This window comes from Heterocephalus glaber, unplaced genomic scaffold (genome assembly GCF_053883595.1).
Source record: "Heterocephalus glaber isolate CG9 unplaced genomic scaffold, H.glaber_assembly_v1.0 deba00000347, whole genome shotgun sequence".
Classification (NCBI taxonomy): Eukaryota; Metazoa; Chordata; class Mammalia; order Rodentia; family Bathyergidae; genus Heterocephalus; species Heterocephalus glaber.
This window is the reverse complement of record NW_028258143.1, coordinates 52,140,586-52,160,301: the sequence shown is the minus strand read 5'-3', so window position 1 is coordinate 52,160,301 and position 19,716 is coordinate 52,140,586. Positions and strand designations below refer to the sequence as shown.

The 19,716-nt window shown below is 39.8% G+C and overlaps 1 protein-coding gene across 3 annotated transcripts in view; it reads right to left on the bottom strand.

The window, feature by feature from the left end:
* Positions 1-10,696: 10,696 nt before the first annotated feature.
* The window catches only part of Itga6 (integrin subunit alpha 6), an 81,932-nt gene continuing 72,912 nt past the window's right edge, over positions 10,697-19,716 (bottom strand). For 2 of the 3 annotated variants that reach the window (XM_004857678.4, XM_087200339.1), the window contains 2 exons: positions 19,059-19,184; positions 10,697-12,962 (listed from right to left, as the gene is read on the bottom strand). In XM_004857678.4, the coding sequence (XP_004857735.1) occupies positions 12,801-12,962; positions 19,059-19,184 (288 nt within the window). In that variant the 3' untranslated portion in view covers positions 10,697-12,800. Of the gene's footprint in view, positions 12,963-15,064; positions 15,195-19,058; positions 19,185-19,716 lie in introns of all 3 variants that reach the window. The other variant, XM_013076962.3, reaches the window with a different exon arrangement.

Here is a 19,716-nt window from a genome sequence, read left to right as displayed (position 1 = left end):
CATGTGTGTTTTGCCTAAAGCAGACTTTACCAAAGTTTTGGGAGAAACAATTTAATGTTTCACATTAGACACCCTTAAAACAGTCCTTCGCCCATTTTTGCAATTCCAGTGTCGACTTCCTCCTTTCTCTCCTTCCCTTCTGGATCTGTCCCTGAGCTCCAGATTCTTCTCACTTTGTCAGACACTGCTTTCTTGAGCTCCATCAAGCCGTTTGCAATGCTGCTGTTTTCCACCTGAGCATGTCAAGATGAACCTTGTGAAAACAGAGAACCCCTGAGATTTATTTCACCAAGGTTTGCTCTTCCAAAAAGCACTTATTTTATAAAGTGTGCCCCCCCCCCAACAAACTCAGGACTTTGCATTTCCCAGGCAGGTGTGGCGCCACTGAGCTATGTACCTGGACTTTGAATTTTTTTTTAAGTGTATTTTCTTTTCTTCCAAAAAAATACATTCTCTGAGCTTCCACCCAATATACAGAGGATGAGAATGTAAGATAATATATAGTGTGTCAATTTATTTTTCCTTCCTACCTCCTCCCTCTCTCTCTCTCTCTCTCTCTGTTTCTCTTCATCAACTTTTTGCTTTTAATCAAAGGCTTGAGGCCCAGAAGCTGGAGAGAAACTTAGAGGATGTTACTAATTAGTTCATTATATAGACAAAAAGTATAATCATACTCTCAACCTCCATAAAAACTTTTATATGTGAGGGGTGATTGAAAACTACAATGAATGTCTAATTTTTAAAAAAATTACAGTAAAGACACATTGCCAAGAATGATGGGATAAGTGTCTTTGAAACAGGGTGGGAGGGTTGAGTATTTTGAGGGGGATTAATGGCATATACATTGATGTGGGCCAGACTAAATTTGCTGAGAATCTATGATCTGTGTTGGGCTGGTTTAACTGAAAATAATGGGAAAAGCGATGGAAAACAAGACTAGACTTGATAAGCTGTCACCATTACCCCTGGCTTCATGGAGTTCAATAAACAAAAGGAGAGAAAGTTATACTTATTCCCCTCACCCTTTTACCAGATTTAGGGGGATGGGCTCCTCTCCAGGTTCTTGGTGTCCCAAACAAAGAATTGGACAAGACCCACAAAAGTCACCAAGGGTGTTCATTTAATGAAGGGGGAAAAGAAGTACACTCTACAAAGCAGGTGGAAAGGTTTACAGAGATCCTGGAGGATAAAGGGAAAGGGTCTCTCTCTGGTATCCAAAAATACCTGAGTTGATTTCCACCTCATGCAATAGGCATTGGGACATTTGTCCTATAAAAAATTCACTTGGCCTCACACCAAATGTAAGCTGTCCTGTGGAAAAATTTGCTTGGTCTCTCTCCAGACATAAATGAGGGATCTGAAACAGTGCCTTTTGACTGCCCATGTGAAAATGAAGGATTGAGAATATCACTTTCTGATTGGTTTTGTGTGCATTGCTCTGGATCCCAACCTGGAGTCATTGTGGGTCCATGTCTTCTTTTTGGGGGAAACCTCTCACAGGACCTGTTAGCAGTAGGGGTTTATGACCTTTGACACATTCCACCCAGTTGATTGTCTGGTTTGCCTCAGTCCTCATCTTCTACCATAACTCCTTCCTGCCAGGCCTGGGTTTGTGTTCCTCTTAGTCACAGCTCCAACCCCATGCCGGTGAGTCCAGAGTTGGTACCACTTTCCCTCTGTTGGCCATAGTGTGCTTTACCATCCCTGGTTGCTCAACTCAGCCCACATCCATATGAATGGTCCCTTGATTAATCCCCAGTTGCCCTTTTGAGTGTGCTGCCATTTCCTGCCTTGGACTTCTCTCTCATACACTAGGCAATTTTCAAAAGAGGTAAAATCAAGACTCTCGTGTAGTTGTAACATGAACACAGGTCAAAAATTATATTTAACACATTAATTAAATGAGGGGACCAGAAAAAAAATGTTACACATCCAAAGGAGAAATCAAACAGGAATACAGGGAAGAATTTGCAGAAGCTGCAAAACTGGCTTTTTCCATGGGAATCAGGGAGGCTGGTCTCTCTATCTGACAGATTTATTTGCATTGTCCTGAGTTATTTGCAATTTTCAGAGTTGTAAAACAGCTCAAAGGCAATCACATACCCTGGAAAGTTTTAAGTTTAAACAATGTCTAGCATTCCACCAAAGCACAAAAAGTTTGTCTTCTCCCTTGAAGGGATTCTATCATTCAAGTCATTACTTGTGTGGTGGTGTAGAGGTCATCCTATTCACCAGGACTTGTTTTAGGGGAAACCTAGTTTTCATTTGAAGTAACTACTTTGATCTGCTGCAGGAGTGCTGGGAGAGGTCCCCTAAGAAGGCTCACATACAGCTCTGCAGGAAGCCAGGGGAGGAATTCCCTTTGCAGAGAGAAGGTGGAGGGGAGAAGGGAGGAGATTCCAAAGGCTGGTTCACAATGTGAGCGCTCATTATAAGGCTCACATTGATTTTTTTTAATGGAGGGAGGTTGCTGAGACTGGATCTTTTGTGCCTTTGTGCAAACTGGAGGAAAAGATGAATTTCTTTTCATGAGAATTGGAGTCACATCCACGGAGTCTAGGCAGGAGTGTGATGGGGATTATGAGGTAGTAAACCCCTAAGAACTTATAGTCATGGACAAGGGGAACGCTGGACTTGGACAAACTGGAAATAGCAATGGTGAAAGATAAACTTTGGCACATTATAAATTTAAAGACTAATGGGGAAAAAATAAGAACCAAGATGCATTATGTAAAGGTACAATTCCCAATGAGAAATGTAATTGTGTTGTATACCTACAATGTACCAATAAAAGAATTTAATACAAAAAAAAAAATAAATAAATTTAAAGACTGTTTGAAGAGACATCAGTCAGTTCATGAACTGGCAGCTCTAGTTGGCATGTGGTTCCAGGCTCCAACAAAGGGGCACAAAGGAAAGGTAAGATTGGGGCCAGGGATTTAGCTCAGTGGTGCCACCGCCTGCTGCGCAAGTGCAAGGTCCTGAGTTCAATTCCCAGTACCAAAAAAAAAAAAAAGAAAGAGGGCTGGGGATTTAGCTCAGTGGTTTCGCTGCCTGCTTTGCAAGCACAAGGACCCAAGTTCAATCCCCGGTACCAAAAAAAAAAGAAAGAAAGAAAGGAAAAGAAAAGGCAAGATGAAGAAAATACTTGATTGGTTAAAGTAGAGCAATAGCCTTATTTGATCATTGAGGAGAGACTAAGTAGAAGTTAGTTGGCAGTTTGGGTTTTGGTTTGTTTACGTTGGAACCCAGGGGCCCTGGAGCTCCTTCAGTATAATGGCTTCATAGTGAATTATTTTAATAACAATTTGAGGGACAAGAAATCTTCTAGTCAGGTCTGAATTATACATGAGAGACAAAAATATTCTTGCTGTTATTGTTTAAATATTGTGTCTCCCAACGAGTCATGTACTGACATGGCATACTGGTACATGCCTGTGATTCTAGTTACTCTGGAGGCTGAGGCAGGAGGATTCCAAGTTTGAGGCCAGCTTGGGCAACTTAGCAAGATCAAATCCCCCCCCCCCCATGCACACACATATTGAAGGCACTAATCTCATTTAATGGATTAATGCATCCATGAGTTCATAGCTGCAGGTGCTGTGAGGATGCGGGGGCACACTTGGAAGAAGTAGGTCACTGAGGGCGCACCTTTGAAGGATATATCTCTCTCTGGCTTTTCCCCTGCTCTCTGCTTCCTGCCTACCATGAATTGAGAGCCTTTCCTCCACCATGATGTTTCTACTTTTAAGCCAGCTGACCTGGGCTGAAACCATGAGCCAAAATAATCCTTTTTTCCTTTAAGCTTCACATGTCAATTATTTTGTCCCTGCACCGAAAAACTGACTAATGTACCTCCCGAAAATGTGAAGGACTGTGGAGCCAAAGACAAAATGAAATGGATACTCTCTCCCCTCCCCGAAAGCAGGACATAGATGTAGAAAGATAAAACTACTTATACCTTCTCCTTGCAAGAACAAAGATTAAGCACTAAAGGCAATTTAAGACCCTTTTAGGCCCAAAGGTGGTGCTACCTTCCTCTTACCTTGTACTCCAGACTTGACTTAGCTGAATTCCCACCCCATCCTACTCTTGATCTTTGAGGACAGGATGCCTGCAGGCTGGAAGTCCCTGTTCAGGTGGACTAGCCAGTACTGGCTGGACTTGAGATGGCTGCTAGAGGGTCTATCAGCCAACTTCTTAACTTCATTGTAATCTCGTCTGCCTGCTAAATGCCACACTGCCCAGCACCACGATGATGACCAGAGAGAACCATAACAGAGCAGAAAAAGGTGGCACCCAAATTCCCCAAAAAGACATGACTAATCCTCCTCCCCTTTATTAGCCTCTTTCCCCCTCATTTCTTTTCCCTCAGCATCTATAACCCACTGACTCTCACTGGGGCAATAAATTGGTTTATCTGTGTTGGCCAAGAATAAAAATCTCCTTCGAGCTCAGTTGGTGCTTGTCTTGTTATTGATTCTACAATTACGAGGAAAAAAGGACCTAGGGTCAGAAATTGGTAACAGTGTTACCAGAGGAATCTACATGAGCAAGCTTTTTTAACTGGTCTTTATCTTCCATTTATTTGCTATCCCATAAATTGCTGCCTCTAGACTCAAGTCCTTTTGCTTTGTCTTATCACCTCTCTAAAAATTTACTGTTCTTTGTTGAAGATACTAAAAAATAACTGGACTTCACAGGCACCTCCAAGAACTACTGTACTCACTCTCCCGGAGTCTCTCCTGTCTATGAGAGATGTACATGTCAATCAACTTGTTTGCCCTCCTTAATCTGTCTTTTGTAACAGGAATCCTCTCCAACTAAGAACCCACAGGAGTTACTATTTTTCTCCTACACAAGGTATCAAAGTTCAAGCTGTTCTCTTTTTAAATTTTATTGGGATAGTCCGGTGTCTACTTTCACACACATTTCCCTTTACTCCATTTCTTCAGTTTCTAGCTGCCTGTTTCTGGGGTTCATTCATTCAGTAACTGTCTCAGACAATACTATGTGCCAGTCAGACCCCATGTTAGGAGCTGGGGTACAGCAGTGGACAAGGCCTCAAGATCCCTGCTCTCATGAGACTTTTAAGGGGAAAAGACAGATAATAAATATATAAGCTTATCTCAGAAAGTGTTAAATGCTACAAAGATAAGGACAGAGTGGTTGGGTTATTAATAGAGGAACATGCAAAGAAAAACTGAAGAATCACTGCTACTTAAGAAAGGAAATATCAAATTGCAAAAGCTTAATTCTTTAAGCCAGGTATGGTGGCACAGTCCTGTCATCCCAGGACGCTAGGAGGCTGAGGCAGGAGGAGCACAAGTTCAAGTCCAGCCTGGGCAGCTGTTACGGCTTGTGGCTAGATATCCCCCCAAAAAGCGTCATCTGGTCATAGGTGGGGGAGGTGGCTGGATCTAGTGTGTGACATTGGAATTGATTCAAGCTGCAATGCTATGGCTGAGGGCACTAGGATTAAGAGCGTGAGTGCTACCTGCCCTAAGTAGTCTGAATGAGATAAAAGGGGCAGAAAGACCCTGTTAAGCTCCCTTGTTGCTTGGCTACCTTCTGGCACCCTGAGCTGTTTCTCCTCTGTGCCGCCCCTCTGCCATGGGTCCCTCTGCCTTGGAGACTATGGACTGAAACCTCTACAAACTGTCAGCTCATTAAACCCTTTCCCCTCTAACTTTGGGTGTCAGGTATTTGGTCTTAGAAAGGAGTGAAAAGTAACTGACACAGCAGCTTAGCAATTCAATGAGACCTTGTCTCAAGATAAAAAGGGCTGGGGATATAGCTCAGTGTGAAGGCCCTGGGGCCACCCCCAGTATAGGTGTGGAGGGGAGCTTCACTCTTTAAACCAGTTCTGTTCAATCTTTTTTTGTTTTGTTACTGACTTACTGAGGTCACCATGTCCAGATCAACAGGCCATAGCTTCTGTGGCTCAGCTATTGGAACTAAGACATGGTTTCCTGTTGAGTTGGAATGGTGTTCTGCCTCCCATGGGGCAGGTATCTTGAAAGTGTGGCCCGTAAGTCACCTAAGGCAAATGTCACTTGTCTTGTCAAGCTAGTAATGGCAACATACTCAGATTCAGCGAAGACCGAAGACCGCAGTGTGCCTCCGGTACCTTTTGTCCACATATTTGAGGACAGTAGGGGTTAGGCAATTGTATGGCAGTAGGTAGGATAGTGTGACTATCCCAGTGATAACTACAATAATCCTAGTTATTTCATATACCATTTTACAGATGAGGATATCAAGGCATTATCTATTTAAACTTGCCCAGGTCACACAAGTAGTGAGTGGTATAGGGGGACTTAGCATTTTTAGCATGTTACATTTTCTTTCTTTCTTTTTTTTTGCATGTTACATTTCCAAGACTAGTTTTTGTTTTGTTTTAAAGATAGAACCCAGGGGGCACTCTGTCATGGAGTTACATCCCCCATCCCTTTCCATTTTTTATTTGAGACAGGGTCTTGTTAAGTTGCCCAAGCTGGCTCGGAACTTGTGGTCCTCCTGCCTCAGCCTCCTGAGTACCTGGAATTACATGTGACTGTTCTTAACCACTCTGTCAATCGAGACTTCCTAACCATAAGTAGCTTCCTCAGTTAGGTGGGAACCATGAACTTCAGTTTTATCAGCAACTTGATGATACCTTGGAACCTAACATTCCCCCAGTCTTCCTGGAGGAAAATGCATTATTTTGCATTTAACAGGTCTCTCGGTCAATGTATTACTGTATCATGTGGAAGTCAGACATACAAGTTTTCAAAGTCTGGTCTAACATACATTATGTACCTCAGGTATGCGATGGGCTGTGAGCATTTCCTCTTCCACACAACCAGTGATAAGCAAGGAAACTACAGCCTGCCTGCCTAATAAGGAAACCAAAGAATTGATATTGTGTAAATAGCTCCAAGAATGGGTTTTTAAAAACGATTCTGCTTTTTCTACACTCTTATTTCTAGAGGAAAAAAAATCAAGAATCAGTATATAACAATATCAAGATGGCCACTTGATTACTCTTAATACACTTTCTGTGCATGCCTTGAACCCAATCTAAACCCTCTCCTTGTCTTACAGGCTGCAAAAAAGTCTTAAGATAGAAATAAGGTCAATCTTGTTCAAAGTGACCTAGTTTGATAAGCACTTTACATTTAAGGACTGCGTTCACAGCATTTTGAGATGAAGACTCTCTGTATTTCCCAGGATGGTCTCTAACTCCTGGGTTCCAGTGATCCTCTTGCCTCAGCCTCCCAAATAGCTGGGACTACAGGCACACACCATGGTGCTAGGCTCACAGTACTTCTGCCTGCAGCCAGCAGAGGGTAGTTATGCTTTCAGACTGCAGTTACAACGGCCACTAGTTGATAGTCATCCAAGAATGAGGAGACGAAAAGCTTCTAGTTCAACAAAAATTGTTTCTTCATCTGTGAAACAAGGAAGCAGAACTAGATTTCCATGCTTCCTTCCAAAGGAATAATAACAGTAAAACCAGATAACATTTAATGAGCACTTCCTGGTCATCTCCCTATAAGCGTCTAGGAAAGGGGTTCTATTATATTTTACCAGATGAAGAAACTGGGGCACAAAGATATGAGTGACTCCCCCAGTTTATTCCTAAGCCATAACTAGGTCATGTCCAAGTATGCATGGTATGTACTGATCAATTGTTTTTTGTGGTTTTTTTGCAGTGCTTAGGATTGAACACAGGGCCTTAACCCTGCTACTCAAGTACCCTACCACTGAGCTACATCCTCAGCCCTATTTTCTATTTTAAGACAGGGTCTCACTAAACTGCTCCAGTTGGCCTCAAACTCGGGATCTTTCTGCCTCAGCCTCCCCAAATAGCTGGGATTATATGCATGTCACTGTGCCTGGCTTCAGTTCTCTCTCCCTAGTACTGAGGATTGAACCCAGGGCTTCTGCACTGAGCTATATCCAGCCCTCTTTAATTTTTTGAGATGGGGCTAAATTGCTCCGGCTGGTCTTGAATTTGCACTTCTCCTGCCTCGGCCTCCCAGAGTTTTAGGATTACAGGCATGCACCACCATCCCTGGCTAATTAATTGCTTTTCTCTTGCCCCTGAAATGCACCTCTCAATGCTCAGCTCACTACTGGTGCAGCGGAGGTACCACAGACAGAAAGGAGGAGTTCCCACACAGAGGGCAGAACCCTTTTGATACGCAGGGCATCTGATGGTCTCTAAAGCAGTTTCCAACCTTGGCGGCACTGGTGTCATCACCTGGGGAGCTTTAAATGACACTACAGCCTGGCTCCCCCTCAGAGTTGAGCAAGACCCTGTCTCAAAACAGAAAGGGCTGGGAATGTAGCTCAGTGCAAAGGCCTTGGGTTCAATTCTCTAAAATCTAAAAAAATAAAAAGGTCAGAGCTGGTGTCTTAAAAAAAAAAAACCGACTTCCAATTGTAGTATGACTAAGCACATCTATCCCACAATGACAGGATCTTAAAAGAATGCTCGCTTAAATCTACTGGTTATTGGTGAATTGACCCTCACCTGCTAGACTTTACGATAACCAAAGCAGCCCACCCTGACCCTACAGTGTGAGATTTGGGGCAGATGTTCTAGGATGAATAGTGGGACATTTTATCTGCCCTCTCCCAACATGGGTCTGTTTCTGTGCCCTGGCACAGGCAGCAGAGCTGAGATGAGCCAGGGCAAGGGCAAAGAAAACTGAGGTATTTTGCTGGCTGCTGCAAAAATTGCACTTGACTCCCTCACTCCAGGTTAATCATCAACCATTTCCTGGTCAGTTTTGCCCTTTGTGACACCTGGCCCACCCCTGCATGGGGGGGACCAATTTTTTTGCTCTGGTTTGTTTCACAGTTCATTTGTCTTTAGAGGATTAGGCCATGCATCCCTTCATGACTTTCCCCCAGGAAGCTGTCTGCTGGGAATGCAGCAGCAGATGGCTCACTTTGTGTAAAGAGCACTGCCACATTCTACCAGTGGGAGGAGATGCCTTCCTGGACTGGCAAAACCTGTTTTTTAAGAGAAGGAAAGCTCACACTGACCAGGATCAGGCCCTGCAGGTAAGACACCTACATGCTTTGCAACAACCACTCTTTCAAAATCATTCTGAAGGGTTTTTTTCCACCTCTTTAAACCTCACCTTCTCCTCAGTGCAAGTGGTTAGAACCTAATCCTTTTGGTTTTGAAGAATTGCCTTTAATCATTCCCTTTATGCTACCCAAACTGACCAAACCTCCACATTTGTTTTCTTAGCCCTGAGGATGTACTATGTGGAACCCAACCACTTACAATGTAGGTCCTACAGCATTTCACTTTTCTTCCTTTACAACTGGAGTCTCTCAATCCATCTGTCCTCCCACAATGTCCTTTTGTGACTATGTGTCTTGGTAAGATGTTTTCATTTAGAGTAAAAGCTTTGGTCTTATCCCTACTTCCCTGGTTTGGTCAACTGAAAGCATTCCCCATCTACATCCTCCCCACATCCTAGAATATTCTCAGGGACAAAGGCAGACAAACCACAACTGTGTGTGATCCATTGTGAGGTTTGGGGCAAGTAATTTGAAACTAAGAATAAAGTATCAACATTTCCAACATTTCCTCTGGTATAGAGATAGTCTATAATACCATCATTTCCTGTATTTTTGGGGGGGGGCATGGGGGAAGTGGGTGGAATCACAGGAGTCATATAAAGCACTGCCATGACTTTGAGTCAATGTCATTTATGCCATAGCTCCAGTGAAACCACAGCTACTAATAAAAACTGTTATGGTGATTATACATTATCAGAATGACTTATCTGGGTAAAATCATCAGACTGGATATGCAAACAGGCAAAAAAAAAGGGTTCAAACCCACTGGCTCAAACATTGAAAAGTACCAATTATGTATTTCTTTGGGTGATAACACCTGTTTTCAAAGAACCAAGAAGGCTAAGACTTTTTAGCAAATATAGTGGAAACTATTTCCCAGTATGCTTTACAGACAACACATTTTAGATAGGAAATTTATTCAGGCCAGGACATACTACATTGTCCGAGGACCATACATGCTTTATTTTCTCACTAAGTTGTGATAATCCAGCTAAAGAAGTTTCATTAAACTGCTTAAATCTAAATGAAATGCTTCGGTGCAGAAAGTATTTTCTAACTGTATGATTCTGTCAAATCAGCCTTGCTCTCACATCTAACACAGATTTTAAGGTAGTGACTCAGCCACAGGAACCTTTATTTTTTTATGGCATGGTATCCTTGCTAAATAATACTTTATCCCTCAGAGGCACAAGAAGCAGATGAATCAATCCAAACAGACAACTTGTAATGTGTAGGTTTTTGTGGTGCTGGGGACTGAACCCATGGCCTTGTGCACACTAGACAAGCACTCAACCCCTGAGCTACATCCCCAGCCTTTCTTAAGTATCTTCAATAGGCCCCCTATAAGATCATTTTGTTATTATAAAAAAAAGGAAGTTATAAAGACTTAAGCATCAACTAAATAACTGATTCAAAAGAGGATCACATTTACATTGTATTACTTTGGGTACTTGTATCTTTGGTTGATCTAAGATTAAATGGGAGACAGAATAAATAAAATATTGAAAACTTTTGTTTTGCTTAATGAAATAAAAAGAAATACAATTCAGGTTGTCACTTATAATTTTAGAGTTTCACATATAGCAATGCTGTGTTACTAAGCACTGAACACTTTCATAAAAAATTTATTTCACACTTTTATACAAATATCCACAGGTATTTTCTAATCATGAAATAATTTTACAATGCTAGTTAGTATAAAAACGTATCAAATGCAAACAGACCAGTGACTTGACTTGAGATGACATTTTTAACAACTATAAATTGAAATACCATAACATTCTTGTTTCTTTGTTATTAAACTACCCCTCTTTTCAGGACATTCATTTTTATAACAAAGGCCTACAAACACTGTCAAAATATCAGTTTCTTAGTGTCCTATAACAAAGCCAGTGAGTTAGGCTCCAATTTACCCAAGAAACTGAGACTTTAAACACTGTTATGACCTGATTTAGAGAAATTTTTGTAAACAAAATGCCATTTGCAAAATTTTTTGTGAATAAAATTTCCAAAATACAACCAGAATAAAGTTCTTAGTATCCTAAGGATGTAAGATTTGTGAAAAAGAAAAAGAAAAACAAATAAACAAACAAAAAAACCACCAAGGCAATAATGGCACATACAGCTCTCTTGTTCTTTTAAAAGATTGAGGGCTGGGGATTTAGCTCAGTGGCTCTGCACCTGCCTCATAAGTGCAAAGTCCTGAGTTCAATCCCTGGTACCAAAAAAAACACAAAGATTGATACACTGCTTATACTACATCCAAATTAGCACCTGTTTGCTGTTGCTCCCCATATAACTTAATTTATCAAAGCACAGTAAGTTGTAAAATTCAGCTTTGATATTTATTCAATCTCTATTGAATATATAGTGACAATTGTCTTTCTCCTCTCATCCACACAGCTGGACAATTAAACAATTCAAAGATCTTGTGAAAGTAGTCCCCAAAGTCATTTGGGGAATTTAGATAGGGGAAGAAACAAAATAAAAAACATTGACTCACTGATTGAATGGCTCCAATAACACCTAAAAGTTAAGAGCTATGACGTTCTGCCTGACTAGAATCAAGGTTTTGGTAGCAGATACTCATTCAGTAGTCTCACACTGGATGGGTCTGGACCCACCCTGGGTGCTCACTAGTTTCTTTGAAGCCCTGAATATACAGTATTTGCACCAGTGAGTAAACATGTCCTAGAGTTCAAGAAACAAAGTCATTTTCTTTAAAAGTTCCTGAAAGTCACAGCATGAAATTCAAACATATCACACAGGTCTCTGAACTAAAAAGTTATCAGATGTCTGATGAGAAAGAAACATAGTTAAATCCTCTTTCTTAAACCTTTTGGGTTGGGGGGAGGGGACGCCAAGGAGATGTTATAATTTATAGATAAGTTATTAAAACAACTCTTGGATACATTTACAAAGAATTATTATTATCTTCTGGCAGTAAATAATTTAGGTCAAACTAATGACCTGCCATGTTCTAAGTCTGATTGCATAAACCATAGTGAAGGATCTTTGGCCTGTTAGTCAATAACAAAATGGTTTGAAGAAAAAATAAATATCATATACAAACAAATATAACTAGCATTCAAGTCTGCTGCACCTGTGTGTTTCAGTGAAAAGGAGAAGGAAACCTGCAGGCATCTGGTATGTGCAAGGATTCACACATCTATGAAAAGGAGAAAGAGGGCAGGATGGCAATGTCACCTATTGCACATTTAATAAGACAGCACTTTAAGCTGAGACAGGACTACGCCAACAGCAGAGCCCCGTGCTGCAGGACAGCTAACCTGCAGGTTCTCCAGCCCTACGGGAATGATGCTTACAGCAGCAGACTGGGCCGGCCACTCGGTTAGTGCGGGTCATCGTGGTGCCCTCCTCCAGCTACACCCCCTGGAGGATGTCACCTGTGTGCAGCTGGGCAGGCCCTTCCCCAGCGCGTGTAAGTCAGCCACACCAAAATCAAAGGCAACCCAGAAAGTTAAATTAAGGCAGTTACAGAAAAATCCACTCTAACAGTCTTAAAACTTGGCTGTGTAAGCCAGGAGCCGCCTTCAGCTGCGTAACAATATCCACAGTTTCAACTGTAGCTTCGTACTGTGTGTCGTTGGTCTGAAATCAATCTTCAGATTTTGAACAGGCTTTTAAATCCATATGAATGTCTGAGTTAAAAGAAAAAAGCATTTTGGGTACTGTGAAGCTTGTCTGACCCCCTAGGAGTAACTTTCATTTTCGTTCCACTTTGTGATCCACTGTTTTTTTTCCAAGTTATCATTATATTTTTCATCTTTGATCTCTCTTTCTTCTTTCCGGATCCTTACAGCATAGTATCGGGGAACGCTATCATCGTACCTAGAGCGCTTAAAGAATCCACACTAGAGAAGGGGGAGAGAGAAACAGACACAAATTAATTCATCTCAAAGAAACCAAGTGCAGTAAACAGAAATGTCTAAGCTTTCTGTTCAGCCATGTCTACCTTTGGACCAAGGGAAAAGAGATACCATTTTAAGAAAGCACTAACAGGTTGAAAAGAACAGCCAGGAGGAATGTTAGAGAACAGCTGTAAAAGTGAAAGAGAAGTCCATTTTTACTTTGTCTTTACATTTTATAACAATTTAAACTACCTCTTGACTGGGAAGAATCTGTGACTACTTCCATTAAAAAAAAAACAACACAGTATTATATATAAAAGATACAATTTTCAAATTACTAGATCACTTTAAGAACAAATTTTTAAAGGGAAAAATAAAAATTATTTCTTGTTCCTCGCTCACTAATAAAATGGAAATTGTGCTACAAATATATAACAAATTGCTACTCAAACATGCCATCTTCCAAAGGGTCAATCTAAGAGTTTTCTATCGTCCCAGGCTTCAGTACACATATCACATGTTTCATTAGCTAGCAGATAATTTACATTGCTTGGATTTGCGGCTGCGCTTCTAATTAAGCTGTTTCATTAATAAATCATGAAGTAACTGCGTCCTGCAATTAAATCAATCATGTATTGCACAGGGCTTGAAGAGAGTATGCTACACTGAATTCTGGAACACTTCAATTTCTCTTTTTTTTTTTTGTAAAAAGAAAAATAGCATTTATATTCAAATTGATAATGTATATATATTTTATTCATTTTTAAAAAAATTATTTAATCTGATCCAAAGTATACTTTGAGAATATTCCTGAAAAATTTGAATCAGATTGAGTTTTTTAATAAATAAAAAATGTTTTTGTAACAAAAGGCATGTTATCACATTAAAAATCCAGCTTGGAAGAAAGAAGACATTTAGAATTGTTTTTGATAGTAACAGGAATAGAACATATATGTTCAAATGCCATGGGGCAAGACAAAAATCATTTGTCTACTTATCACTAAGTCAGTAGGCCAAATGAACTATGAAGTTTTGTTTTAGGCTATTTCTTGGATTCATTTGTTATTCTGTGCAAAAAAGCCAATGTTCTTATATCTATTATAAAATATGACTGCTGTCTGCCCCATTTATAAAAGGAAGGAAATTAATTAAAATGGCAATGTTGAGATTCATCATGACAGTGCCATGGAAAGGGATTCTAGGAATAACTCTCTCCCCTCATGCTCATAGAAATGGAAAAAGGAACCACTTACAATTCCTATTATCATGGAAAAGCAAAATAGGAATTTAAAATCAACTGAGACGTGAGGTAGAATAAAATCTCTAGGAACATGAAACATGGTCAAACTCCATTACAACATATTCAAATAAAAACTGTCCAGAACATTTTTTGTACTAGAACTTTATACATTGAAGGTTACTTTGGTAGAAGACCATCTCCTGAAGTTGGCCATAAAGCTAATCATTTTTCGTTGTAATGGTCTTTGGCCTGAAGGAGATATGTAGGAAAAAGAAGCCACATGCTTAGCTAGCATAAAACAATCTCTGAGCAACAATAAAAAGCATTCCAAGCCTGCACCATCACTTTAGAGCAAGAACAAAAAGATGACAGTGAAGAAGCTTCTTCATCAAGAGAAACACAGTTCCAACATGCAACAGGTTAATCAGGCAGTCAACACAAGCTTGTATCCTTGAGAAATTCCAAAATACACAAGAAATCTGGGATGATTTCTTATGTATCCTTGAAATTCCAAGTGGGATGCTATACACTGGATTAACAACAAACTGGGATACTATGAAGGTCTAAAGGCCCCTTTTATGTGTATGAAGACTACGATTTTCTTCATTGCTGTGGGCATGGTTTAACAAGAACACAAAATAACTCACCTGCAACAAAAGATCCTTTGTGTATGGAACAAAACAAAACAACTGTACACTTTCAAGTGAAATAAATAAAATAAATCCAAAGCAAGGCAAGCCAGTATGGACATTTGGCAACAACTGTTAATGGGACACACACGCACAGCAAGCTGTTGCTCTTTAAGTTAGCCACCACAACCATAGCAGGTCCCACAGCTAGCAATTAAAAAACATTGATCAATTACCAATTACAGAAGTAGATCAATACTATGCATCAGAAGTAAGCCTCTCTTTATCAGATGGCTGAGCATGGATCTCAGCCTTGTGATATGTGGCATCATAATGATCTTTCTTATTTCTCTTGAAGAAACCACACTACAAGGAAGCAAGGTATTTAGTCAATTTTACAGTTTTGTGGATAAGAGCTAAACATTAGAACATCTCACATATTAACCTGTTTTCTATTAGAGGCTACTTTTGATCAACCAGAAATGAGCAGCCAACTCATTACATTACACTGTGACAGCTAGCACTCAACCCATTCTACTGCCATGGTCTCTGGTCAAACATTTGCATGGATGACATTGGTGAGCTAATTGACTTTTCTATTTGTAGCAGAAATCTTGAGAACAAAAATCAACCTAAAAAGGGAAAACATATGCACAGTGTATTGTAGCTTTGGGTGGTTTCTTCTTGAAGAATACAAGCTCCAAAAAGGCAGGCTACTAAGACAAAGGTTATAAAATTTTCTTATGTAAAATTTATCACGATTCCTAATAAAATATAGATAGACCATGAGTATTTTTCTACCTTTTACAGTAAACTTAATGGAACAAATTCCATATACTTGAGACCTTTGGATTTATGGGTGAATCACAATACAAATTCAAGTACACCGTCATAAAAGAATGATTGCTGTCATTTTCCCAAATTCAGAACCACTATGTAACTCTTAAATGGTAGGAACCCATGTTCCTCAGGTTAGGTCACTCTAAATAAGTATAAAAGAATAATTCTATTTCCAACTATGATTTCCCTCATTCAACAATTGGGGACCTTTTTCTATTTACTCTTATCCAGATCATAAGGCCATGGAACTGCCTTTTGAAATAACCTGGTCAAATAAAATTTCTCCTGGAAAATTCTACTTCCCAGTGTGGCAATCATGAAGGCAAAACTCTAGATCCACTTTGTACAGTATAGCAGTTATTAGCTACATGTGCTATTGGTACTGGGGATGGAACTCAGGCCCTTGTGCTTGCAAGGCAGGCGTAGTGCCACTGAGCTAAATCCCCGGCCCTATTCAAGTTTAATTTAAGCTAAAATTTAAAATTCAATAACTCCATTACACTAGCTATATTCCAAGTATTTAACAGCCACATGTGACTTGGCCATAATATGGGGTACTGCTGCTCCAGAACATTTCCATCATGATAGAAAGTTTTATTGGGCAGCATTGAACTATACTATCTTGGTATTTCTGTGTGACTCAATAGAATACACAGTGAACACACTAACTTTCAATAAGTGCTAGCAAATAGAGTGGGAAGAAAAAGGAACCAGAACTAATAGTCCTTGTCCCTTCCAGCTTGGCAACATTTTTAATATTTGTGGGCATGAGGATCTTTGTCAGCAAAACAAAGGTGATTGGATTAGTGCAAAATTTTTACCTCTTATTTAAAAAACAACAAAAACAACCACACAAAACACCAAGAATTGCTGGGGATTTAGCTCAGTGGTTCTGCTGCCTGCCTCGCAAGCACAAGGTTCTGAGTTCAATCCCCAGTACCAACAAAACACCAAGAATCCTGTTCAAAAGCCAATATTTAAAGCAAATAAAATCAGAATTTCCCTGGTTAAATTGGAGATCCCTATCTTAGTTTAGTTTTGCCACCTACAAGGATACACAAAATTCAGTTTAAAGGGCACTAAATAGAAGAATAGAACACCCCATCACCACCCACCCATCCTTGAGACTGAATCCAGGGGCTCATGCTAGGCAAATGCTGTATCACTAACCCCTAAAATTCTTTCTGACCCTAAAATTCCAATGGCAATCAGTTTTTAAAAGAAGAGTATAAGGAATAAAAATGACTTTTATGTGAGGGATGTAGAAGTTACCTTGTTTCAGGTCCCTTTGTGGGTCTGGATATTTAGAGCTTCCAAAATCAGTGAGACCATCTAGTCCAATCCAGTTATTAAACAGCTAAGATGAACCAGAGCCCCAGGAAGGTGAAATGATTTGCCCAAGATTATAGACAGCTTAGGTTTTTTATTTTTATTTTTTTGGTACTGGGGATCGAACTCCGGTCCTTGCGCTTGCAAGGCAGGCGGTGGAACCACTGAGCTAAATCCCCAGCCCCACAGCTTAGGTTTTTTAAAACTCTCAACCCCCTGCTATGTCTCAAAGAGGATTAAAGATTGCTAATGAGATCTGTTCTGGGGACTGTCCTTGTGATCTCTTCCAGAGAACACAAGACCATCCTAAATACCAAACACCACATGTAGGGGGTTTTTTGTTTTTGTTTTTGATGGTCATGAGTATTGAACCTATGCCCTTGTCCATGCGAGGCAAGCACTCTACCACTGAGCCAAATCCTTAGCCCTCCATGTTTAGTTTTTGATATCAAAATAATGATCAGGGAAATTCCTATATTGACTGGCTATGTTTGCCAGAGAAGTCTGCTGCCTGAGGTAACTTAAACATCAGGGGTAAAATTTGGCTAACACCCCATACCAGGAGAAGTCTTAGCGTGAGCAGATATACCAAGCTTCAATCACATGTTTGGAAGACACCAGAAAATTATCTCAGACCAGCAAAAGGAACTTACTTGAAAGAAAGAAAGAAAAAAAACCCTGCCCAATATTTGAAATTAAGAACATTCTTGAAGCTTTGTCCATTATACTCTTGGATCCAAAAACAGGAAAAAGATGGTTTGATCTTAAGAGGGTTGTTGGTTCAGCCAAAACCCTTTGTACCCAGTATGTCTGGGAGTCAAGAATTTTTGAAATTTTCGAAAAGTACTATGCTGTACATATAATGCCATTAGTGTTAATATTTCTGCAGTGAAACTAACAAAGAACAAAGACTATAAATATCTTCCCTTCGCATCATTTAAGGTCTTGTCACCAAGTAGGTCATTACAAACTTTGTGTTCAGAGCTTCTTTTTTTTGGTAGTGGGGATTGAACTCAGGACCCTGCACTTGCAAGGCAGGCAGCAGAACCACTGAGCTAAATCCCCAGCCCCCAGAGCTTTTTTGAATCTGGAATTGAAGACAGGGTACTATAGACTTCTTTATTCACTTGGAATAATATGAAATCTATAGTTTGTAATCTTGGCAAATAATATTTGTATGTATCTCATACTTTCTCCATAAAGTAGACTATCTATAGGAAATGGGGGAGATGTACTTTATGTATAGTCAAAGGACCAAATTTTTATGAGATGTATACTTTTTTTTCTTTCCTTTTTTTTTTTTTTTTGCACTGGGGATTGAATTCTGGACCTTGTGCTTGCAAGGCAGGCAGTGGAACCACTGAGCTAAATTCCTGACCCTATGAGACATACATTGAGTGTAGACCTCCCTCATGTTTGATATGGAATATGATGACCGTCTCGAGATGGAATTATTCATTCCATTCATGTTTTTCTATTCCTAAACTATCTGTAAGTGTAACAAACCCCAATGGCTGCCATGAACATTTCTTTACAGAAGTTGAAATTAGCAGGAACACAGATTCAAATTAATCTGATACTCAATAATTTGGCTTATATTTAGACTTTTTTTAAAAGACAGGGTCTTGTCATATAGCCCATGCTGGCCTTAAACTCGTAATCCTCCTGCCTCAGCCTCTAGAATGTTAGGATTACAGGCATGGGGTACCACACCTGGGTTTAGATCCAGAATTTGATCTTATTTTAAGAAAACACTGAAGTTGTAAAATTTAAATTTGACATTTGCCAAACATCCTGACCTATATGCAAGAGATATCAAAAAGTATGAACTTAAGAAATTCATGTACAACTAAAACATTGTTAAATAAAAATTATTAGGTAGATATACAGGTGTTCATTGTAAAATTCTCTCATATTTACTGAATATTGGAAAAGTTTCATGATCAAATGTTAGGAAAATAAAGCAATGAAAAAGAAAAGCATACTACCAGTATTAACTTACATTTTTAAAACATGAAATGAGGTTTATATTATGAAACTCAAATGCCAGCTATGACTTACCTTCCAAAGTAGGAACACTAACAGAGCAAGCATCAGTATCCCAGCAAGAATAGACACGAAGATGATCCACCAGGGTATTCCCGAGTATTGAGCCACAGTCTTCGAGGGAAACACTGTCACACGAACCTACAGGCACAGAAGAAAGTAGATCGCCATAAACTGGGGCACAAGTAATACTCGGAGTCTGTAACTCTAATTCTGCTTCTGAACACATCTTGGACAACACTGCCTAAGGATGGATGCGTTGACTTTCCAGTGGAAGGTCCTTTCTCTTAATAATGGTCCAGTGACTCAAGAGATATTCCATAAAGATATTTTCCCAGCATCTGGAAAAAGCTAGTGTGTTCTCACAAAGTGGTTATTTCTTTGCTATCTTTTTTTTTTGCCAACTTATCTCTTTGCACAATTATCAATAAACAGTCAATCCTGTTTCAATTATATTCATGGTACTGGGGATCAAACTCAGAGCCTTACACATCCAAAGCAAGCACTCTACTACTAAGCTAAACCTCTGACCCTTAAACTGGTATCCTTTGAAAAATGATTATACTTTAATTTTTGGCAATGAGAAAAAAATGGCCAGCTTGTGTGGCCTTACAACTCAGATTTAGCCTACAACCCAGATTTTAAAGATGTGGTGAGATAGAAAAATAGAGAC